Source organism: Chiloscyllium punctatum, chromosome 22 (genome assembly GCF_047496795.1).
Source record: "Chiloscyllium punctatum isolate Juve2018m chromosome 22, sChiPun1.3, whole genome shotgun sequence".
In the NCBI taxonomy this organism is placed as follows: Eukaryota; Metazoa; Chordata; class Chondrichthyes; order Orectolobiformes; family Hemiscylliidae; genus Chiloscyllium; species Chiloscyllium punctatum.
The window spans coordinates 82,616,442-82,641,949 of NC_092760.1; the positions used below are offsets into that span (position 1 = coordinate 82,616,442).

Below are 25,508 nucleotides of genomic sequence, written 5' to 3' on the forward strand. Positions count from 1 at the left end.
TTAGTGATTCTATGATCTGCCCTGATATTAAATAATTCTGACCTCTATCTCTATGATGGACGAAAGAATGTCTATGTCCTCTTGATGGTCTGGTTTCGAAGCCAAGGATTACTGAATGCTTTCAAAACACGTAACCTGGTACTCCTAGTAAATACTGTTTACACAGCTGCTGTTGTTAAAATTTGATTTGCTAATGTGTTGGAGGTAAACATCTGTGGTCAAATGAAGCTTTGTTGGTGGCAAATAATTGCTCAGTCTGTGAGCTAGTGAGCAGTTATTCCTGATGAAGATCTATGCCTGAAACATCAGCCCTCCCGAAACGTCGATTCTCCTGTTCCTTGGATGCTGCCTGACCTGCTACCTTTAGGTATACCATAGTCATAGAATACCAACAGTGTGGACACAGGCCATTCAGCCCAACAAGTCCACACTGATCCTCTGAAGAGTATCCCACCTAGACTCATACCCCTATTCTATAACCCTGTATGTTCCCATGGCCAATTCACCTAACCTGCACATCTTTGGACTGTGGGAGGCAATCAGAGCACCCAAAGGAAACCCACACAGACACAGGGAAAATGTGCAAACTCCACACAGACAATTACCCAAGACTGGAATCAAACCCAGGCCCCTGGCGCTACTGTGCCACTAGGAACTAATTGTTTGCAATAAAAGTAATTCTTGTTAAGTACAGACACCCAATCCACATTTTCTTTCAACCTGATCTCAAAAGGCAGATAAATAGGGGACTCTCTGCATACTTTATAAAACTTTGAAATTTTGTGGTGACTCTGGGAATAGTGGGGCTTGAGGTGCAGCCGAGTGAGCAGTGACATGGACTTCAATTGAAGTGACCTGAAATTGTGTGAAATGTACACAGCGATGATTGAATATGTCTGACTGTTCAACCTGTGGGGGTCAACACTAATTCTATTCTTGCCAAAACAATTCTGTTCACTTCTGCACATGCGCAGCACAGCAGTTGTCAAAGGGGAACAATGACTTCTGATTTCCTGTCTAGGGGATGTTCTGGACGATAAGTCTGAATTCCTAACAGAACATAGAACATAGAAAAGTACAGCACAGAACAGGCCCTTTGGCCCACAATGTTGTGCCGAGATTTAAACCTAATGTAAAATATAGTAACTTAACCTACTCTCCACTCAATTCACTGCTATCCATGTGCATGTCCAGCAGTCGCTTAAATGTCCCCAATGACTCTGCTTCCACCACCACCACTGCGTGCAATTCTGGTCTCCTTCCTATCAGAAAAATGTTGTGAAACTTAAAAGATTTATAAGGATGTTGGAGGATTTGAGTTACAAGGAGAGGCTGAATAGGCTGGGGCTGTTTTCCCAGAAGCGTTGGAGGCTGAGGAGTGACCTTATAGAGGTTTACAAAATTATATGAGGCATGGATGGGGTAAATAGACAAAGTCTTTTCCCTGGGGTGGGGAATCCAGAACTAGAGGGCATAGGTTTAGGGTGAGAGGTGAAAGATATAAAAGAGACCTAAGGGGCAACTTTTTCACACAGAGGTGGTAAGTGTATGGAATGAGCTGCCAGAGGAAGTGGTGGAGGTTGGTACAATTGCAACATTTAAGAGGCATTTGGATGGGTATATGAACAGGAAGGGTTTGGAGGGATATGGGCCGGGTGTTGGCAGGTGGGACTAGATTGGGTTGGGATATCTGGTCGGCATGGACGGTTGGACCGAAGAGTCTGTTTCCATGCTGTACATCTCTATGACTCTATGACTCTAAATCAGCCAAGATAAATATACTGAAGAGGTATATAAAATATTTTTCAGGTAGAAACACTATTCACTAAGTTAATACCAATATAAAAGTATGAATGAAAATACTAATTAACAAATTTAAATATGTTACGTTAACTTTGTTACATCAAATCATTAAGGGAGACTTCTAAAAGTGCAGTGTCTGGCTTTGAAGTGAAGGAATAGCAAAGTAAACCATTAGCCTCTGTTAAGTGCTGCTTTTAATCTTTGATATGTTATAAACAACTGGCTCATAATCGAGCAAAATACTGAGAGGGAGGGAATACAAGGTGAGCAAAAATCAAGTTTTACCTTCTTTGTTAACAGTGGTACTTCATTTTTGTATTGCTTCCTCCAAACATTTAATCACTCTTAATGTAAATACATAAACCTTGGGGATTTCTGTGAAATCTTTTTTATATAACCAATAGCTATTGAGAAGCATTAACAGTGCACCTATTATCTACTCAGCTTAAGCTGACACTGCCATAAGAGAATCCTTCTAAATCCAAAACCTAAACATGTCCAGTTTTGTATTAGCCAGGTGCTTGGCTTTGAGATGTTTTGAAAAGGAGGAGGATAGGTCTGCAAAATGTCAACTGGGGTAATTCAAGAAGATGGCTCATTACCAACTTTTCAGGGCAATTCAGACTCAATAATAAATGCTGGCAGCACAGCTCCCACAGCAGGAACACAGATTTTTAAAAAACTTCTGGAAGAGCTGGAGAAACTCAGCAAGTCTGGTGCCAGTTGTGGAGAGAGAAACAGGTTGAACAGAATTTGTCTCTCCAAATAACCTGCTGAGGTTAACTATCAAGTTTGGATTTTATTTTGCATTTTCAGCATCCACAGATGTTTGCTTTTACCGTGACAGATAAAATGTCTCTATTTTCCACGAATTGCTTCATATTCCTGAAAGCATATTCAATTTTTTTTAATCTCAATTAGCAATAGCTTTCATGAGAAAATTGGATGTGCGACCAACATAGTAGTAAAGAAGATAATGATTATCATTATCTCCTGCACTATTATCTCTCTAGATCAGATAAAGTAGAGATCGTGGAAATATTTAGAAACTTGGCAGTGCTGAAGGTGGAAAGTCATCTGGTCCAGATAAGTTACATCTTATCATTTTAATAAGATAAATTGGGATGGAGAATAATAGTGAGTTCAGAGGGCACATGGATTTGAATCATGCCATGTCAAATTATGAAATCCGAATTCGATTTTGGAATAAACCTGGAGCAAACATGTTTGGCCTGATGGTGACTGTGTAAGATTTGTTGATTAACTCGTCTACTTCAGAGAAGGAAATCTGCCATCCTTACAAATCTGGCAAACATGTGACCCCAGCACCACAGAGATGTGGTTAACACTTGGGCAATGATTCTAATTCTTAAAAAAATGAGGAATGGACAATAAATGCTAGTCTCAAGATTAGAGTGGTGCTGGAAAAGCACAGTAGGCCAGGCGGCATCCAAGGAGCAGGAAAATCGACGTTTTGGGCAAATGCCCTTCATCAGGAATGCTGCCTGGCTTACTGTGCTTTTCCAGCACCACTCTAATCTTGACTCTAATCTCCAGCATCTGCAGCACCCACCCATTGCTCGCCTGACCAGCAATGCCATGCTCCTATAGAACATAGAACATAGAACATAGAACAGTGCAGCGCAGAACAGACCCTTCAGCCCTTGATTTGTGCCGACTCGTGAACTAATCTAAGCCTATCCCCCTACACTATCCCATCATCATCTATGTGCTTATCCAAGGATTGTTTAAAGCTCCTTAATGTGGCTGAGTTAACTACATTGGTAGGCAGAGCATTCCACTCCCATACCACTCTCTAAGTAAAGAACCTGCCTCTGCCATCTGTCTTAAATCTATCACCCCTCAATTTATAGTTATGTCCCCTTGTACAAGCTGACGTCATTATCCTAGGGAAAAAACTTTCACTGTCTTCCCTATCAAATCCTCTGATCATCTTGTATGTCTCTATCAAATCCCCTCTTAGCCTTCTTCTTTCCAATGAGAACAGACCTACGTCTCTCAGCCTTTTCCAATACTTCCACATTCTTCCTGTAATGGGGCGACCAGAACTGTACACAATATTCCAAGTGTGGCCGCACTAGCATCTTGTATAGTTGCAGCATGACAATACAGCTCTGGAACTCAATCCCTCTACCAATGAAACCTAACACACTGTATACCTTCTTAACAGCACTATCAGCCTGCATGGCAACCTTCAGGGATCTGTGTACATGGACTCCAAGATCCCTCTGCACATCTACACTACCAAGAATCTTTCCATTGACCCAGTACTCTGCCTTCCTGTTATTCTTCCCAAAGTGAATCACCTCACATTTATCTGCATTGAACTCCATTTGCCACCTCTCAGCCCAATTCTGCAGTTTATCCAAGTCTCCCCACAACCTGTAACATTCTTCCACACTGCCTGCCATTCCACCGACTTTAGTTTCATCTGCAAACTTACTAACCCATCCACCTATGCCTGTGTCTAAGTCATTTATGAAAACGACAACAGCAGTGGTCGCAAAACAGATCCTTGTGGCACACCACTAGTAACCGGACTACAGGCTGAATATTTTCCATCAACCACCACTCGCTGCCTTCCTACAGAAAGCCAGTTTCTAATCCAAACTGCAAAATCACCCTGAAGCCCATGCCTCTGCATTTTCTCCATCAGCCTACCATGTAGAACATTATCAAAGCCCTTACTGAAGTCCATGTACACCACGTCAATTGCCCTCCCCTCATCCACATGCTTGGTCACCTTCTCAAAAAACTCAATGAGGTTTGTGAGACATGACCTGTCTTGACGAAAACCATGTTGACTATCTGCAATCAAATCATTGTTTACTAGATGATTATAAATCCCACCTCTTATAATCCTTTCCAAAACTTTTCCTGCAACAGATGTAAGGCTCACTGGTCTATAATTACCTGGGTCATCTCTACTGCCCTTCTTGAATAAGGGCACAATATTTGCAATCCTCCAGTGCTATGGCACTAAACCAGTAGACAATAACAACTCAAATATCAAAGACAAAGGCTCCTTTGGTTCCTAGACAAACCTCGGATAAATCCCATCTGGCCCAGGGTACTTGTCTACTTTCACTCCTTCTAGAATTCATAACACCTCTTCCTTAGTTACCTCAATCTTTTCTAGTCTAACATTTTATATCTCACTCTTCTCTACAATATTCTCCCTTTCCTGAGTAAAAACCGATGAGAAATATTCATTTAGCACCTCTCCGATCTCAACAGGGTCTACACACAACTTCCTACTTCTGTCTTTGATTGGCCCTATTCCTACCCTAGTCATCCTTTTATTCCTCACATACCAATAGAAAGTCTTAGGGTTCTCCTTTATTCTACCTGCTAAAGACTGCTCATGTCCTCTCTTTGATCTTCTTAACTCTCTCGTGAAATCCTTCCTAGCTGATATGTAACTCTCTATCGCCTCATCTGAACCATCTTGTCTTATCAACACATAAGCCTCCTTCTTCCGCTTAACAAGAGATGCAATTTCTGTTGGAAACCACGGTTCCCCTACCTTATCACTTCCTCTCTACCTGACAGGGACATACTTATCAAGGACACACAATATCTGTTCCTTAAACTAGCTCCACATTTCAATTGTCCCCATCCCCTGCATTTTGCTACCCTATTCTATGCATCCTGAGTCTTGCCTAATCACGTTATAGTTGCCCTTCCCCCATCAATATCTCTTGCCCTGTGGCATGCACCTTTCCCTTTCCATTGCTGAACTAAACGTAACTGAATTATGGTCACTCTCTCCAAAATGCTCACTATCATTAAATCAAACACCTGGCCTGGTTCATTACCAAATACCAGAGCCAATATGGTCTCCCCACTTGATGGCTCTTTGACATACTATGTCAGGAAACCTTCCTGCATACATTGGACAAAAACTGATCTAACTGACGTACTAGAGTTATAGCATTTCTAGTCAATGTTGGGGAAGTTAAAGTCCCCCATAATGACCATCCTGTTCCTTTCACTCCTCCCCAGAATCGTTTTGCCAATCCTCTCCTCCACATCCCTGGAACTCTGCAGAAGACTATAAAAGACTCCCAAGTGGTGTGATCTCTCCTCTCCTGTTTCCTGTTCCTAACCTCAGCCCAGACTACCTCAGTAAACGAGTCCTCATCAAAAGTTCTTTCAGCCACTGTTATACTATCTTTGACTAACAAGCCCACACCTCCCCCTCTTTTACCTCCTCCCCTGTTCTTATTGAAAGATCGAAACCCTGGAACCTGCAACATCCATTCCTCACCCTGCTCTATCCATGTCTTCGAAATGGCCACAACATCGAAGTCCCAGGTACCTATCCATGCAGCAAGCTCACCTTCTTTATTTCGGATACTTCTCGCATTGAAGTAGACCATGAAATCCTGTCCCTGTCCTCCCCACTCTCATCCTCCTGTGCACTGGAACTACACCTCAGGTTCCCATCCCCCGGCTGAGCTTGTTGCAACCTACCTGAATAGTACCAGCAAATTCCCATCCAGGATATTAGTACCCCTCTCGTTCAAGTGAAGACCGTCCTGTTTGTAAATGTCCCACCTTCCCCAGAATGAGCCCCAATTATCCATGTACCTGAAACCCTCCATCTTGCACCATCCCTACCGCCATGTGTTCAGCTGAAATCTCTCCCTGTTCCTTGCTTTGCTATCACATGGTACGGGTAACAAACCAGACATAACAATTCTGTTTGTTTTAGCTCTCAGCTTCCACCCTAGCTCCCTGAAATCCTGCCTTACATCCTATCCCTCTTTCTACATTATATCGTTATATATTTTGTCCTTCCTTCCCCTTCCTACCTATTTCTCTGAAATTGTCTCTGTTTGCTTTCAGAATTTAAGTTAAAACAATATCAAGTTAGAATAACGTTATACGGAAGATGGTGCCAAACGCAGCGACATTGCAAACTTATCACGCACTCATTCCAGTGCACATGACAATAAAGCTAATTCTAATGTTAATTCTAATGAAAGAAACGCATGTTCTCAGTTCTTTCTACCTGTATTGTCCCTTACTTTTACTCAATAGCCTTTTTTCTAGGAACCATAGACAACTTAACCTTATATTGGCGCTTCCTTGGAACCTGGAACCAGTTGACAAATGGTAAATCCAAACAGGAGCACATTATTGACAATGCTCACATGTCCACAGCTTGTTCTAGACTGGACCCAAGCTCTGTCCTTCTGATCACCTGATCAGTTCTCTTAAAGGGGCAGCACCCCCCCATTTACATACATAACTATTTTGGGCACCACGTTTACCTAGCCCAAGGTCAGGGGTTTTGGGAGAAGGGGAGGCATAAAAAGATCAAATGGATGTTTTTAATCACAATTGTAGAACATATCATTTATTTTAATATTGAATTAAAATGTACTGTTTGGAAAATCGCAATGTGAGTTACTGAGAGAGAAAAGGCATCAAAATATGTTCAGAAAATATTTGGATAACAAATGCTTTTTTTGTTAAAACTTGCTGAAAAGAGGTAATTGTGTCAAAACATATTTTCTTAAATTTAACAGGAAATTTCACAATGGGAAGGTAATGGTTATGCTACATGAGAGAAGACAGCCAATTGGTTGACTCTGACTAGGACAGGCATTGCCATGGAGAATGCACCCATTCATGATGATTGACAGCTAACAGCCAGTTGTTGTTAACTTCACACAAACAGTTGCCTGAGGCCGGAATTGAACCCGGGTCTCTGGAGCTGTGAGGCAGCAGTGCTGACCACTGAGCCACCGTGCCACCTTTTTGTGTTATTTCAGCATTTCTATAGGTCACTTTTTGTTTATTCACTCATGGGAACATGGGCATCACTGGCTGGCTTGCATTTATTGCCCAGTCCTAGCTGCCCACGTACTGATTGGCTTGCTAGGCCATTTGACGTGGCAGCCGAAAGTCAACCACATTGTTATGTAGTCAGATATCGGCCTGGCCCAGGTGAAGATGAGAGATATCCTTCTCTGAAGGACATGAATGAGCCAATTGTTTCGTGGTCATCAGTGGATTCTTCATTTTTTTTTGTTGAATTCAAATTCCACTATCTGCCCTAGTGGGATTTGAACCTGGGTTCCCCAAAGCTTTAGCTGAGTTTCTGGATTAATTGTCTAGCGATAATACCATGAGGCTATTGAGTACTATTGAGTCTGTTTGAGCCCTTTTAGGTCCAGTCAGGTTAAGCAAAATATTTTCAAAAGGATCTGAAAGATTCATAATGGACTCAAAAACTAAAAACATAATTGATCCGAGAAACAGTTGGTCCCAAGGTTTTTGCATAAAGGATTCCTGACCCGTGCTGAAATCTCATCTTAGATAAGACCAGAAATCACTCAGCCCTATGCTATAGTCCAACAGGTTTACTTGAAATCTAGAACTGTCGAAATGTGAAACCTGTTGGACTTTAACCTGGCATCTTGTGACTTATGATCTTGTCCACCACAGTCCAACACTGGGGTGTTGATCCACAGACCCCAAATTCCTTCTAATCACACAATAAAGACAACATGTTTTACTCCAATTAGTTTTATACTATATTCACAGAAATGTTTTCCATTTCATGTTGTAACTTTCCGTTAGTTGACACTGATGGTTTACTCAAACGTGTTGAGAGACAGTGAACTCACAAACAATATTATTCAATCATGTAAGGGTGTAAACAGACATGGCTGACCTCAAACACGATGATGAAAGCCAAACGTGCAGCTAGAACATGCCAGAATTGTAAAGTGAACTCATATCGATCATGATCCCATGGTGGAGCTCTGTAGTCTCTGTACCTTGAAGCAAAGAAAATGTGAAAAATCAAATGTTAACACTCATGATTATCCATTCTGTTTGTTTGAGCATATACAAGAGCATAAGCATATACTTTGCACTCAGGATGCCTTTATTGGCTCCTGTGTTTAAATCCTGACCTACCTCTGATAATAGATTGTTCAGTTTGTGCTTTTTTATAAGTCAGGTTTCTATCCTACTGATAAGTAAGAAAATGGAATATCATTGCAATTATGGAAGAATAGCCTGGATTTTGCTGCTGCAATGAGGGTAAATCTGTTCGCATATACTGTCATTTCAATCATTAACTTACTTAACTCCTCGTATAAAGTCCAGTTAAATATTAAGTGAGGCCTTATTCATTGCAACTGGTGACTTTAATCAGGTCAACCTCAAGATGATGCTGCTAAAGTACCACAAAGACATCTCCTGCCCCACCAGAGGACTGAACATCCTGCACCACTGCTACACCACTAGCAAAAATGATTACCACTCCACCCCACCGCCCCCCCCCCGCCCCCCACCCACACACTCACTCCAGATAAGCAGATCATGGTGCTCTGTTCCTCCTCCCAGCTTACAAGCAGAAGCTGAAACAGGAGGATGCTTAACGGAAAGAAATACAAGGCTGATCCAAGACTGTGAAAGAGTCACTCTGGGACCGCTTGGAATCGGTGAGCTGGACCATATTGGCGGAAAACTTCCGATGAGTAGGCTATCACCGTCATGGACCCCATTATCGAATGCGTGGAGCACTGCAAGCCAGAGAAGTCAATTGGGTGTTCCTCAAACAGAAACCCAGGATGAACTGAGAAGTCCACTCCCTACTGAAGACCAGAGGTGTAGCATTCAAGTCGGATGACCCAGACCCATACAGGAGATCCACATCTGACCTCGGTAAAGCCATCTGAGATGCCGAAAGGCAGTACTGCACCAAGTTAGAGACCCAAACCAACCAAGTATATTCCCGTTGCCTATGGCAAGGCCTAAACAACATTTACAGAATACAAAACGAAGAAAGCAAGATAGTGGATAAAGACACATCCCTCCTGGATGCACTCAATGCATTCTATGCTTAGTTTGGGCAGAATGCCAGTGGCATGGTGTCACCTGTCGCAACAGCCTCAGATGCACCTGTGCCCACCGTCACCGCTGCAGACAACAGATTAGCCTTCCTGGGAGTCAACCCAAGGAAAGCAATGGACCCAGATGAAATCCCCAGCTGTTCAGTTAGATCCTGTGCAGACCAGCTGGCAGAGGTATTCACTGATATCTTCAACCTCTTCCTCCGACAAGCTATAGTCCCCACCTGCTTTAAGAAGATCACTATCATCCCCAAACCTAAGAAAGCACATACGGTAATGACTACTGCCCAGTGGCTCTGACCTCCATAATCATGAAGTGCTTCGAGAGGCTGCTCATGGCCCACATCAGCTCCAATCTCCAACCTGCCTCGACTCCCTGCAATTGGCCTACCGATGTAACAGGTCCACAGTGGGCACCATTTTCCTAGACCTGCACTCATCCCTGAAACACCTGGACAACAAGGACAGCCATGTCAGACTCCTGCTCATCGACTACCATTCTGCCTTCAACACCACAATCCCCTCCAGGCTGATCTCAAAACTCCATGACCTTCGTCTTGGCCCTGCCCTCTGCAACTGGATTCTCAGCTTTCTGACTCACAGACCACAATCAGTGAAGATAGGCAACTGCACCTCCTCCATGATAACACTCAATGCTAGAGCCCCCCAAGGATGTGTCCTCAGCCCCCCACCGTACTTCCTGTACACCCATGACCGTGTTGCTAAATTCCGAACAACCGCCATCCACAAGTTCACTGACAACACCACCATTGTAGAATGGATATCTAACAATGAAGAATCAGAATACAGGAAGGAGATAGAGGGCTTGCCGACATGGTGAAATGATAACAACCTCTCTCTCAACATTGGCAAAAGTATAGAGCTGATCATTGACTTCAGAAAGAAAGGAGGAGGACACACCCCCATCTGTATCAATAGATTGGAGGTGGAGAGGGTCAAGAGCATCAAGTTCATTGGAGTGACGATAACTGACAATCTGTCCTGGACTTTCCAGGTAGACATGACAGTCAAGACGGCACAACAGCACTTCTTCTTCCTCAGGAATTTAGGAAATTCAGCATGTCCATATGGACCCTCACCAACTTCCACAGATGCAACACAGAAAGCATACTGTCTGGCTGCATCATGACTTGGAACAGGCTCTGCCCAGGACCGTAAGAACTACAGAAGGTTGTGTGCACAGCCCAGACCATCATGGAAGCCAACCTCCCATCCATGGAATCCATTTACACTTCTCGTTACCACAGAAAGGCTACCAACAACAACTGCAGGTTGCCCACCAAGTGTTCTGGTTTCCTCCCACAGTCCAGGCTAGGTGGATTGGTCATGCTAAATTACCCATAGTGTTCAGGTGCATTAGCCATTGGAAAGGAAGGGTGATAGGTTATGGGGGGGATGGGTCTGGGTGGGATACTCTTTGGCGGATCAATGTGGATTTATTGGGCCGAATGACCTGTTTCCACACTATAGGGATTCGATAGTATCTGCGACAGAGGACCAGCAGCAAATCAGTGGTGATGGGCAAGAGTGCTACATAATTGAACAACTGCTAAATGAACCTTCAGTAACTTGTTCCAGATTACATGTTGGGTGCTATTTATTTGCCCATGTATTTTTCTGAAGATTGCAGTGCACTGAGGTGTGGGTGGTTTAGGGGTAACAGTGCAGTCTCCTTCCTTTCGCAGAATTATATTCACCTGCAGTAGCCTTTGTCTGTTGAGTCAAAATCAGCCATGCTGAAGAAGGACAAGCTGCCATTTACATAGCCTGTCAAGCATCTGCAAGAAAATTGGAAGATGTCAGGTATCTGTGAAAAAGTAATACCAATTACACTACACATTAGCCTGTAAACTGTCCACAAGCTTCAAATCCCAGAGGGATTTACTCAGGTCTCATTATGCATCTTGATTACCTGGCTAGTTTAATAAACAACATTGGAATACATATCTTTTGAGATCTTAACCCTTAAAGGTTTATATTAATCCATTAATTTTTACTGACACATGTTTTCCTAGTCTGCGTCTTTCCATCCGAAAACAGTGTGGGGCATCCTTTGATTACGTGTGATACATTGAGTTAATCTGTGTTACGTAGTAGGCCAAGGCACATTTGTAAGATTGCGAATATTTCAGACCTCAGGGGAGTATGTGGCTACAGCTTTTGATGACTGGTTAGGATCAGATTCATTTCAGAAAAACACTCATGGTCTTTAAAGAGACTGAAAATGCAGCAGCTTCCCAAGAATGGCTACACGAATGAGGAACTCCAGTTATGTTGACAGGCTGGTGAAGGTGTGACTGCTTTTCCTGATGAAGTAACACTGAGAAAGGAAGCTTGATTAAAACCCATGGGAGGTTTGGCCAGAGTAGACCAGGAGAAGCTGCTGGTAGGATTGAGATTCAGAGGTCTCGGATATAAGGTACCTGCCGGGAGAAGGAACAAATCACAGATTTGTTAAAGTTTGGAAAGAGGCCGTTCAGCCGTTTTTGTGTCCACCAGCTCTCTGAATGAACAATCACTTTGATCCATTAACCCTGCACACTCTTCCTTTTCAGGTGACACTCTAATTCCTTTCTGAATGCTTCATTGAGGAGAAAGTGAGGACTGCAGATGCTGGAGATCAGAGTTGAAAATGTGTTGCTGGAAAAGCGCAGCAGGTCAGGCAGCATCTAAGGAGCAGGAGAATCGACGTTTTGGGCATCAGCCCTTCTGGAAGTGGGAGGATTGGAAAGAGAAGTTGTTCAGGGTGAGGACCAGTTCAGTCAGTGGAAGGAGGGTGTCGGTGGAAGGGTACTGGTTGGTAGGGCGGGAAAGGAAGAAGCGGAGGGCTTTAAGTCCTTCGTGATGGGGGATGGAGGTGTACAGGAACTGGATGTCCATGGTGAAGATAAGGCGTTGGGGACCGGGGAAACGAAAATAATGGAGGAGGTGGAGGGCGTGGGTGGTGTCCCGAACATAGGTGGGGAGTTCTTGGACTAAGGGGGACAGGACCGTGTCGAGGTATGCAGAGATGACTTCGGTGGGGCAGGAGCAGGCTGAGACAATGGGTCGGCCGGGGCTGGAAGTGGGAGGATTGGAAAGAGAAGTTATTCAGGGTGAGGACTGGAAGTGGGAGGATTGGAAAGAGAAGTTATTCAGGGTGAGGACGAATGCTTCATTGAACCAGGCATCCACCACACTCTTAGTCAGGCAGTGCATTCCAGCTGCTAACATTTTGTTGCATTTTTTTCTCAGATCATTCTTGCAAAAGTGTGGTCTTGTCATGAACACAAGAGTATCGTTAATGTTCCTTTAAAATGTTTAATCCTAAAATGTGCTCTTTTTTTCCAAAAAGAAAAGAGGTTTGCCACTGACAGAGAAAAAAAGAGTTCAGTGTTGTCTGACAAAGTGGTATCTCCAGAAAGTCCCATCCTTAGAAAGTCAGGAAAATTTCAAAGAAAGCGAGAGATGGTAAGAAGAGAAAACAAGGAGCTGACTGATTTCCCCATCTCAGCAGGAAGCCAACTCTGATAGATTGTGTTTTCCTCTTCCAGGAATATCCAAAGAAAGTGTGAAAAAAGTGATTGCAGTGCTATCTTTGAACAGTACTACCCCTGAACACCCTTTCTTCCATCACACTTTTATTCCTTTTCAGTCTTACCTGAACAGCTTGTGGGCAGGAATATTTAGCACCCAGCCTTGCCCTTCTCTAAACCATGTCTCTTTTATCATCATAACATCACATTTCCTGCAGCAATAATTCTAAAATCTTATTCACAGGTAGACCCAGGGTGGTGAACGGTTCCATTATCGAGTCCACTTTTAAAAAATTCATTCATGGGATGAGTGTGACGCTGGCTAGGCCACCATTTATTGCCCATCCCAAAGGGCAGTTAAGATCAAACTATATTGCTGCGGACCTGGAGTCACGTGTAGGCATCATCAGGTAAAGATGACAGTTTCCTTCTCTAAAGGACATTAGAGAACAAAATACGTTTCTTTTCTTGATAACTGATGAAATTTTTATGGTCAACTTTAGACTCTTAATTCCAGATTTTTCTATTGAATTCAAATTCCGCTATTAGCCATTCTCAAGTCAATTTATACACAAATTGGAACACAATGCCTGTATGTTGGGTCCTTCAAATTACAACAATGTGTGGGACTGCATTCATAAGTACGGACGTTTCTAATTCGGGTCCCCCTGTATCTCACTCCCTACATTCAAAATGGTGACACAACAGCTTCACACAACGGCTGGTGACAGTATGGAATACACTGGCAATGAGGTGGAGAGAGGCTGAATAGAAGCATTCAAGGGAGCATTGGATCATCATCTGAAAAGGAAGAATGTGCAAGGCGTGGTTGAGAAAATATTAGGGAGCGTGGTAGTAGGTGAATTGTTCCTTCAGAGAGCCAGCCCAGAACTGCACCAAAATGTTACAGTGGCCTACATGACAAGATGTTTTGAATACAGATGCTTTACTGAAATTGCATAGAGTCTCATGGCGAGACTACATTTGGAATACTGTGTGCAGTTTTAGTTTCCTTGCTGAAAGAAAAGCATTCTAGCCCCAGAGGTGGAACAACAGCAGTTCACCCATCTAATCGTGGATGGACAGGTTATTCCATGAGGAAGGATTAAAGACACGTGGCCTATAATCTCTGGAGTATAGGAGAATAAGAGATGATCTCTTCCAAATTTACAAGATTCTTCCAGGGGTCAACAGGGTAGATGCAGAAAAGATATTTCACCTGGATCAGGGAAGTGGTGGGTGGTTGAGAACCAAGGGACACAGTCTAAGGGACAGTCCATTTCAGACTGAGGGGGGAGGTTTATTTACTCGGCAGGGGATAAATCTTTGGAATGTTCTCCACCCTGAAGGCCATGGGGGCTCAGGCATTGGGTATGTTCGAGGCTGAAATTGAAGGATTTCCCCATATTAAGACAAAATATTCAGAGTTATGGGACTAGTCCAGGATAATGGTGTTGACATAGATGATCACCCATGGCACCATTGAATGACAGAGCTGCCTTGAAGGATGAATTGCCTCTGTCTGCTGCCACTTCTCCTGTTTCCATGGTGATCTGAGTGGACTCCCTCTGTTTTGTGACGATCATAGGATTCTAGTTTGACATCCCTTTGCAGAGAAATTCCAATCACTTTAACAACCTACATACTGTCTCCAATTTAGCAAAATATTACACGACATTTGATTTTCAATGACGGTACATTCAGATCCTGGGTTGTGAATAGATTCCATTTTTGACTCTGTTTGAAAGTTTATTTGTATGCAGGTTAGATCACAATGCAGGAAAATATAAAATTATCACTCGTAAGTATAGGAAACATTTCTTGAGCTCCCAAATTCACTGCTGGCAAACTTTGAAAAGACTGATCCCTTTTTAATGAACCACCTATCAATCATTTGAAAGCACACATAACATAATGAGGGTTTTTTCAGACTTGGATCTGAATAGAAAAGTTGAGAAAGATCATACTTTTCCTGTATGTATCCCTGATTTGCACATGGACCGTATTTGAATACGTAGACAAGGCGAGGGATGTAATCTGAGGTTATGGCAATCACAAAAGCATTGGTGATCACAGCAAGTACTCCGATTCCTTCCAGAATTCCATACCAGATTCCTAGTGAAGAGAACACAGTCTATAATAATCTTCTTTTCTGATATTTCCTGCAGGGAAGGAAAAATGCATAAAACCTTACTGTACCGCAGGCAAAAGAAGTGATCACTTTTCAGTAAATTCACGTGGCTCGTGTGTTAAAGATAATCTTTTTGTTTCTTTTGGATAGTTATTGCTCTCGTCTTCTATAATCTGGATTGTCATCTTTCTAAAAGAACATTTTGTCCACATCTGATGCTACGTTTTGTACATACAGTACAACTTATATATTATCAATCCTTTTAAAGCCAACAAGCAGACTGCTACCAAACCTTTCGTCAGTGTGCATTGCTGCTGGCAGTGACTCTACTGCTTAAACAGAACAAGGTTTTTAAATGAGTTGATGAAAAACAATTTAGCTTTTGGACATGTCAGTTAATCAGGGAACATTCAATGTCTCAAAAGCATACCATCTGCTGGTTAAGCTAGACAGTGCAATTACAGTAAGACAACTTTATTTATTCACAGATGTGACCAACCAAAATTCCATTCATCTGGCTAACCTGCCCTTCAAAGGCCTGAAGTGCAAGCTCAGCACCTGCATGGAAAGTTCCAAGTTACAGGCCTCAATTCTCCCACTTTAAACTGAAAGTCTGAATGGTTTAAAAATTCAGCTTCATCTTATGCGTCCTCACTTTGATGGCCTGACTCGTAAAGTGCTACTGAAATTAGTCACAATTTTCTTGATCAGAAATCTAACACCTGTGCGTAGATTGCCATTAACATCTCCAACGTGGCCGACCGTAAACTCTATGAAGTCATGGACAGAAATAATTGAAGGGGCAATTAGAGAAAAGGACCACATAAGGAGAAAGCCAGAAAATGAGATACCTAAATTGTTGTTGAAGTAAGGACTGTAAATCGCTTTAAAAAGGAACTGTACAGCTGCTTGAAAACAAAAATCCTGCGATACTGATCAATGATTGGCAAAGTAAAATTAGATAGAGAAATTGTTGCGTTATGCCTCATGGTTAGTGTGTCAATATATCTTTAAGTGACATGCTCATTATAACATGGCTGTAAGTTTGCTCGCTGAGCTGGTAGATTTGTTCTCAGATGTTCCATCACCATGCAAGGTAACATCATCAGTCAGCCTCCGGGCGAATGCTGGTATTATGTTTTGCTTTCTATTTATGGGTCTTGGTTTGTTAAGGTGGGTGATATCATTTCCGGTTCTTTTTCTCAGAGGTTGGCAAGTGGGATCCAAACTGATGTGTGTAACTTGGAGATAGTAAGAACTCCAGGTGCTGGAGAATCAGAGTGAATGAAGAGTGGAGGTGGAAAAAGCATAGCAGGTCAGGTAGCATCAGAGAAGGGGAGTCGATGTTTCAGGTCAGAACCCCTCATCACTTCTGAAATCTTAACTCTCCCTCTCCTCTGATGCTGCTTGACTGACTGTGCTTTTTCCAGCTCCACTCTTTATCCACTCTGTGTAACTTACCAGCTAAATGTTAGCCCAGACACTGATGTGCCTGAACCATGTAATGGTTGTGTACAATAGTTAATGGTAAACTAATGTCTGATAAATGGTTATTGAATTATTTAATGCTATAATATCCTCATTCAGTTTCTGATGTGACACAGAATAACATAAGCATTGTCACATCAGGTAAAATATTCTGCTGGAGAAAAATTCATGTTAATATTTGGTGAAGGATAACATTAGCACATACTGGAGATGACAACAGGCCTATTCCTGTGTGCTATTGGACAAGTACAGTAGAAAATCTACTTATAGTACCTGTTTACAAATTGCAAAATGGAGCTTAATGCAGCAACCATAAATATAGAAAACCAATACCAATCCAAAGACCATAAGGTATAGAAACAAAATTAGGCCATTCAGCCCATTGAGTCTACTGCACCATCCAATCATAGTTAAAATGTTTCTCAATTCTATTCTCCTTCCTCCTCCCCATAATCTTTGATCTCTTACTAATCAAGAAACTCTCTATCTTTCTCTTAAGTACACTCAATGACTTGGCCTCCACAGCCCTCTGTGGCAATGAGTTCCAGAGATTAACCACTCTCTGAAGAAATTCCTCCTCATCTCAGTTTTAAAGGGCTGTCCTTTCTCTCTGAGGCTGTGCCCTCAGATCCAAGTCTCTCTTACTGGTGGAAACATCTTCTTCAGGTCCACTCTATCCAATCCTCCCAGTCTTCTGTAAGTTTCAGTCAGATTCCTCTCTCATCCTTCTAAACTCCATCAAGTACCACAGTTCACAAACTCTTCTCATATCACAAGTTCTTCTTTCCCAGAATCACTCTTGTAAAACTCCTCTGGACCCCCTCCAATGCCAGCACAACGTCTCAAAAATACAGCACCCAAGACTGCTCACAACACTCCAAATGTCGACTGATCAGAGCGTTATACAGCCTCAGCAGTATGACTCTGCTCTTGTATTATAGCTCTCTTGAAAAGAATCTGCATGTTAACCTTAAGAGAACCCTGAACTAGGACTCCAAAGACCCTTTGTCTTTAAGATTTTCCCACATAGAAATGACTTTGTGTCTTTATTCTTTGTAGCAAAGTGCATAACCTCACAGTTACCCACATTGTCTTCCATCTACCACTTCTTCACCCAATCTACAAGCCTCCTGTAGCCTCTATGTTTATTCAACACTACTATTCCATCCACTATCTTTGTATCATCTGCTCACTTAGTAACAACACCCTCAGTTCATTCATCTAGATTGTGGATGTATAACTTGAATAGTTGTTGTCCCAACACAGACCCCTGTGGACCACTAGTCACTGGCTGCTAGCCTGAAAAGACCCCTTTATCCTGTACTCTCTATTTTCTGCCAGTCTGTCAATCCACTATCCATGCCAGTATGTTGCACCATGGGATCTGATCGTTTTAGCAGCCTCCTGTGCGGCACCTTGTCAAAGGCTTTCTGGAAATCCAAATAGATCACATCCACTAGGAGAAAGTGAGGACTGCAGATGCTGGAGATCAGAGCTGAAAATGTGTTGCTGGAAAAGTGCAGCAGGTCAGGCAGCATCCAAGGAGCAGGAGAATCGGCAGAGGAGATGACCTGGGGTGTGCTGTGAGAGAGGGACTCACTGAAATCCTTGCAGAGGGAGGAAGAGAGCTTCTTCAAGGAAGGCATCCTTGCAAGAGGATTCGCAGTTGATTCTCCTGCTCCTTGGATGCTGCCTGACCTGCTGCGCTTTTCCAGATCACATCCACTGTCTAACTTGCTCTTTACCTCTCAAAGAATTCTAACTGATTTGTCAGGCATGACCTCCTCTTGACGAAGCTGTGTTTCCCATTTTACTAAGCACTTCCAAGTACTCTGCAATCTCATATTTAATAATGGACACTAAAATCTTACTAATGACTCAGATTAGACTAAGCAGTATAAAGTTTCCTGTCTTCTGCTTCCTCCCTCACCACCCTCTCCTTAAACAGTGGTATTGCAGTCCTCTGGATCCTACCTGACTCCAATGATTCTTGAAAGATCACCACTCTATAATCTCCTCAGCTATCTCCTTCAGAATCCTGAGGCGTAGTCTAATCAGGATGATTTATCCACCTTTAAGCCCGTCAGATTCTCCAGCACTTTCTCTTTTGGCCAGTACACTCACCTCTGCCCCCACCAATCCCCACACCCCCTCCCCCAACTCTCTCGAAGTTCATCCATCCAATTTTCACAATGTCCAGTGTCATAACATTCAAAGCTATGAGACAAGTGTTGGAAAGTGTTGGCACAGATTTGGTGGGCCGAAGGGTCTCTTCTGTGCTGGATGATGCTATGCTAAGCTCAAATACAACGTATTCACTCCTCCAGAATCTGACTAAAACATTGAGATTTCCAATGTCTGCACAGCCAGGTAGCCTCACACTATCCATAAGCATTGGACATGATTGCCATATAAACAGTGCCATTTGAAAAAAGGTTCAGAATTGGGCACGACAGCAATAACCTGACAATGTTATTTTTTCCCCTCCTTCCTGAATATATTAACTTCATGTAGTAGTCAAGAGCCAAGACTTTTGCTATCACATCCAAGAGTTCAATCTTAACATTCCTCACACAATTGAGCATCAACAGATTATTTCTTCCTGAGCTGAATGTGTCCTCACCTCATATCCACAGATGGGTTGACGCTATCAAACGTAGCAGCAGGAATAGGCCATTCTGCCCATCCAGTCTGCTCCACCATTCAATGAGATTATGGTTGATCTGATAATCTTTAACTCCACTTTCCTGCACTTTCCCCATAATGCTCAACTCCCTTACTGATTAAAAGCGTATTTATCTCAATCTTGTCTACTCAGCCTTGACAGGTCTCTGTGGTAAAGAATTCCACAGATTATCACCTTCTAAGAGAAGAAATTCCTCCTCGTCTCTGTCAGAAACTCCTTGTTCTGAGATGATGCTGTCTGGTGCTATATTGTCCAACACTGGGAAACAACCTCTCCACAACGATCCTATCAAGAATCATACTAAGGTCACCTCTCATTCTTCCAAATTTGAATGGGAATACTGACACAACTAACTCCTATAGTCAACTCTAAATTATTCCAATACATTGAGAACAAAAGCAGGAACTGAACGCACACTGTTGGAATCACTCTGCATGACAAGCCAGCCATCCCGTCAATTATCCTAACTGATGATTTTTTGCCCAAGACTGCAGAATGCAAGGAAACCCAAAATGTGGATTACAAATGATCAAGATTAAACTGAAATGCAAGCTTTCATGGATCTAGGGACAAAATTCTCATTAAAACATTCTGGAAAAATTCAAACAATTTAATTACATTTTTTCAGCCGTGCAGCTGAAGAAGGGAATATCTTTAGTTGTCATTTAATATGGCACCTGTGTGTGGCATCATGCTTTAAAGTCAGAGTTTACATCTCGGGAAGAGGCCTTCATGCCTGCAATCACCAGCAATCACCTGTCTTTCCTAGTCCCAGTTTTTTCCACCTGGCCTGTGACCTTCTATTCTATGATGGTTCAAGCGATCATCTAAATTCTCCTCACACGTCTTGAGGGTTCCTGCTTCTATTGCACTTTCAGACAGCACGTTTCTGCCCTTTATCTTAAATGTATGCCACCTATTTATTAACCCCTATAATAATGGGAAAAAGTTTTCCTTTATCTACACTATCTATGCCTTTTATAATTTTGGATATCTTAATCAAGTCTCCTCCTTCTGCTTTAAGGAAAACTTGCATAGCCTCGACACCTGCTTCTTCGCCAAATCGCTCCAGGCCAATCAGGATCCTGGTGAATTTCCCCTGTGCCCTCTCTACTCCAATCACATCCTTCCTATATGGAGATGACCAGGAGTGCAGAGTACTCCACCTACAGCCTAAATAACATTACACACAGCTCCGTCATAACCTCCTTGCTGTTGTATTCAATGACTCGATAAATAAAGGTGAGTTTCCCAAATGCCTTCTAAGCCTGCTTATCCCGTTGCCTTTAATTTAATTGAAACTTTAAATGCAGGCTGCAGAAAATTCATCGGGTTCAACAAATTTGGCTGCTCCAAATAGCAGCTTTTGATTTTAACCTTTGCTCTATTTCTCTCTTTCATACAAGATGCAAAAATTGAACAGACTGTCAAATAGGCTGCAGATTCACTGTTGCCTATTCCATGTTTAAGCCAAAAAAACAATTTGACCACCATTGGAGCTTCAGCAGTCCTTGCTTTCTCAAAGGAATTAGCATTTGTAGAGTTGAAGGCTATTACACATTTAAAATAGCATTTAGATTCTAAAAGGCCTGGGTTCAAGTAACCACTAGATTTTATCCTACTTTGCCTGAACAGTAACCTTCAGCAGCTAAAATAGCTCCTAATTAATGACATATTTGGTTTGACTGGGCTATCTCACTGGAAATGTGTAACAGCTATTACTTACCAGATTATGTTAGGTCATCTTAGACTAACTGATCCTAACTGCACTCCTTAGTAAAACTGCACAAAGCAGCTGTAATCAGAAAGCAACTTTACGTAAATCTTCATTTGTGCGTATTAAAAGGGAGGATAAACAAATGCTTTATGTTTTTTGGCTTCTTTTGGATTTTCTGACAATGTGCTGCGAAGATCAAGTTTCGTTGAAATTGGGAAACATGCTTATGGTCTTCCGTCATTGTTCTCTTTCCTTTTATTAGACACTATCCTTTAAGAATACTGTTTTAAAAGGTTCTTTACATTTGAATTAGAAATGCTTGTTAAACTAGACGAGACAGCATGGTAGCTCAGTGGTTAGCACTGCTGCCTCATAGCACCAGGGACCTAGGTTCAATTCCAGCCTTGGACAGACTGTGCGGAGTTTTCCCATTCTCCCCATGTCTGTGTGGGTTTCCTTCCACAATCCAAAGATGTACAGGTTAGGTGAATTGGCCATGATAAATTGCCCATAGTGTTCAGGGATATGTAGGTTAGGTGCATGAGTCAGGGGTAAATGTAGGGGAATGGGTCTGAGCAGGACACTCTTCAGAGGATCAGTGTGGACTTGTGGGGCCAAAGGACCTGGTTGCACACTGTAGAGCTTCTAAAATACAATAAATTAATAAATAAATGAGCATTAAAATTTGGTACAATTTGTATCATGGTTGATGTAGGAATTTGGAGCAGGAATTGATTGTCAAATAGAAATTGCTGGAAAAGCTCAGCAGGTCTGGCAGTGTAAGTGAGAGAAATCAGAGTTAACATTTTGGGCCAGTGACCCTTCCTCAGAGGAACTGGTTCTGAGGAAGGGGTCACTGGAACTGTAATGTTAACTTTGATTTCTCTCTCCCGATGCTGTCAGACCTGCTAAGTTTTTCCAGCAATTTCTGTTTTGGTTTCTGATTTACAGCACCCACAGTTTTTTCATTTTCTTTTACAGATAGTCAAATGTTCGTTCAGGTGGGTGAGCAACTTTTCTGCATATGATAGATTATTAATGCAGCATCCTCACACACCTCTGGAATTCAGCTCGAATGATTACACTATGAACACAGGTGATGCCAAACATACAATGCTAAGGGTAAGGTGCTGGAAATGGGATGAGAATAGTTTGGTGAGCATTTATAGACAGGGATAGGTTAGATGGGCTGAAGGGTCTTTATCTGTGCTCTGAAATTCTGTGATTCCAGAGTTGTGTTCTAGAGAATTAAACTTTGAGAAATTTAAACTATAGGCTCTGTTTGATTTCAAAGAAACATCGCGATTCGACAGCACATTGAAGTCACATGTCCCATCATATCATTGCTGCTTTACTAAATTAACTGAGTAAATATTGGCCCTGAGTCAGCACATAGTTAGTCTGAACCTAAGTTAAGAGCACAAACATACAATCCAGGCTGAGACCTTGGTGCAGGATTCAGAAAGCAATGCACCGCTGGACATGTGGTATGGTGGCACAGTGGTTAGCACTGCTGCCTCACAGCATCAGGGACCTGGGTTTGATTCAACGCTTGGGGAACTGCCTGTGTGGAGTGTGCACATTTTCCTTGTGTCTATGATGGTTTCCTCCCTCAGTCCAATGATGTGCAGGTTCGATGGACTAGCCAATAGGGAAATGCAGAGTTATGAGGATAGTGTGGGGGGTGGAGGGGTGTGACTGGTTAAGATGCTTGCCGGAGAGTCAGTATGGTCTACTTGGGCTGAAAGGCCTGCTTCCATATCACAGTGATTCTACGTTTTGGAGCAATACTAGTCCGAGACGCTATCTGAGGCTTCAGTTGGAAGTTATTCTAAATGAAATTTTGGTTCACTCCACATCCCCCACATTCTATCTTCCATGAACCTAAGGAGATCTAAATCATGGCTGTCGATATCCAAGCTCAGTCTGAATCTCATTCAATTCTCACCCTTGTTCATTGAACCTATGGTGGCTCCTGGTTAAGCACAAAGTTAATTTTAACATTCGCGGCCTTGACTTTAACTCTTTGGATAAAAGGCAACAGAAACAGGGTCCTTGAATATTTGTTTTTCAGGCAGAGATAAACAGATTTTTGATAAGTGAAGGGGTGAAAGGCTATTGGAGTAAGCGGGAATGAGGAGTAATCAGATCAGACACAATCTTATTGAATGGAGGAAGGGGCTTGAGAGGGGAAGTGCAGGATTCCTGCTCCAGATTAGTGTGCTAAAATCTCTCTTGATCATTGCAGTCTCCTACAGCACAGCAACCCACTTGGATTTGTATTCCCCTTTTTCTGGATTCTTTAGCATCCCTGATCTTATCTGCTCGATTGGTGACTGCACTTGGATCATTAGCTTTGGAACTGTTTCCCTAAACTTTTCCAATTCTCACTCTTGAGCCAAAGTGAGCATCAATGGTACGAGCTGCATCTCAGATCAGCCAGTAATTTTACCAAATGATAGAACAGGCAGATGAGGCTGAATGGCCTATTTCAGCTCCTACCTTCCTGATCTGGAGATAGTGCTAGAGGCACAATCTTTTTGAGTCGGTTTGAACTTTGGAGAGATTTTGTTCTGTCTGATATCCTTAAACTTTACTTTCAAAATATACTAGAATACTCTATAAAGCACCACTTGGCTTCTACAATCTAGGCAGCTGGAGTCCTTTAAGATTTATCAGTGAGACACCACACACTTGAAAGATAGTGTCAGAAATATGGGCGGCACGGTGGCACAGTGGTTAGCACTGTTGCCTCACAGCGCCAGAGACCTGGGTTCAATTCCTGCCTCAGGCGACTGACTGTGTGGAGTTTGCACATTCTCCCCATGTCTGCGTGGGTTTCCTCCGGGTGCTCCGGTTTCCTCCCACACTCCAAAGATGTGCAGGTCTGGTGAATTGGCCATGCTAAATTGCCTGTAGTGTTAGGTAAGGGGTAAATGTTGGGGTATGGGTGGGTTGCGCTTCGGCGGGTCGGTGTGGACTTGTTGGGCCGAAGGGCCTGTTTCCACACTGTAAGTATAATCTAATCTAATCTAATCTAATCTAAAATAATCTACATGGAAAACCAGGAAGCACTGTTCCCCTTTCTCTTTTGTCTAGATTGATGGACAAATCAACCAATAATTGAAAAGAATCTAATGGCACTCATTTCCTGGAAAGCCAAGGCAGTGAACCAAGTCACTTAAGAATTCAGGTTTGAAGATGGTCAGAGAGAACAGAGTCAATCACAAAGTAGTTATGCTGAGATGTTATAAAGTGTAGGCTTTCGGAGTCAGATTCACAAATTAGGAAGCAACAAGGAATAGCGCACTGGTCATGTCGCAATGATACAAAGCTGCAATAATGAAGTTTGACCTCAACACGGACAGGATTTAGGGATTTAGTAAGAATGGGAAACATCTCAAAACATTTTAGAAGAGGAAAGCATCAGAATGCCAACATAGTAGGAGGGAGAGTGAGGGAGTGCACTCAGGTTTCCTGTCCAGATGAGGAAGTGGAAGAAAGCTCCTTCGGTTTGATAGATACATTCAAAGTCTTCTGACATTTAGACTTCTGCAGAATTAAGGGAAACCAAACGTTCAGCAGCAGCTTTAACAAAGGAGGAGATACAGGTATTCTACCAGATCTTCACAATACAAAGGTGACAGTTCATTCTGTATCTTGGAGAGCAACACATTGCCACATGGGGACATTACTGACTATGGCTCTGATTGGATTACCGATATCCATGGCACATTGCCACATGGGAACATTACTGTCTGATGGGTCTGATTGGATTACCGATATCCATGGCAAATTGCCACATGGGGACATTACTGTCGATGGCTCGGATTGGATTACCGATATCCATTGCACATTGCCACATGGGAATATTACTGTCTATGGCTCTGATTGGATTACCGATATCCATGGCACATTGCCACATGGGGACATTACTGTTTATGGCTCTGACTGAATTACCGATATCCATGGCTCTTGCAGGTAGCGGTCGCCTCCACTGTGTGACAAATTTGTAAGCATCCAGCCTTATTTCAATAATGTTGTTGAGGAGAGCAAGGAGTGGAGCCAATGGGAAGGCAGCAACAAATATCGTTGTGAAGCCAAACTGTAAAACTAGATGGAAATGAGAATCACAATTAGCACTGTTTATATCATCAAAAACTAACACAAATCATTCAACTAGTAACACATTGAATATATGAATCTGTGCTATTTGCATTGATCACAAGAAACAATAGCAGAATTGGCC

At 42.5% G+C, this 25,508-nt stretch overlaps 1 protein-coding gene across 5 annotated transcripts in view; it reads right to left on the bottom strand.

Moving 5' to 3' along the window:
* ano3 (anoctamin 3) overlaps nucleotides 1-25,508 on the bottom strand; it is a 573,601-nt gene that overhangs the window by 9,792 nt on the left and 538,301 nt on the right. For all 5 annotated transcript variants that reach the window (XM_072592732.1, XM_072592727.1, XM_072592730.1 and 2 more), the window contains 4 exons: nucleotides 25,220-25,372; nucleotides 15,205-15,352; nucleotides 11,420-11,500; nucleotides 8,513-8,618 (listed from right to left, as the gene is read on the bottom strand). In XM_072592732.1, coding sequence (XP_072448833.1) covers nucleotides 8,513-8,618; nucleotides 11,420-11,500; nucleotides 15,205-15,352; nucleotides 25,220-25,372 — 488 coding nt within the window. The remainder of the gene's footprint in view (nucleotides 1-8,512; nucleotides 8,619-11,419; nucleotides 11,501-15,204; nucleotides 15,353-25,219; nucleotides 25,373-25,508) is intronic.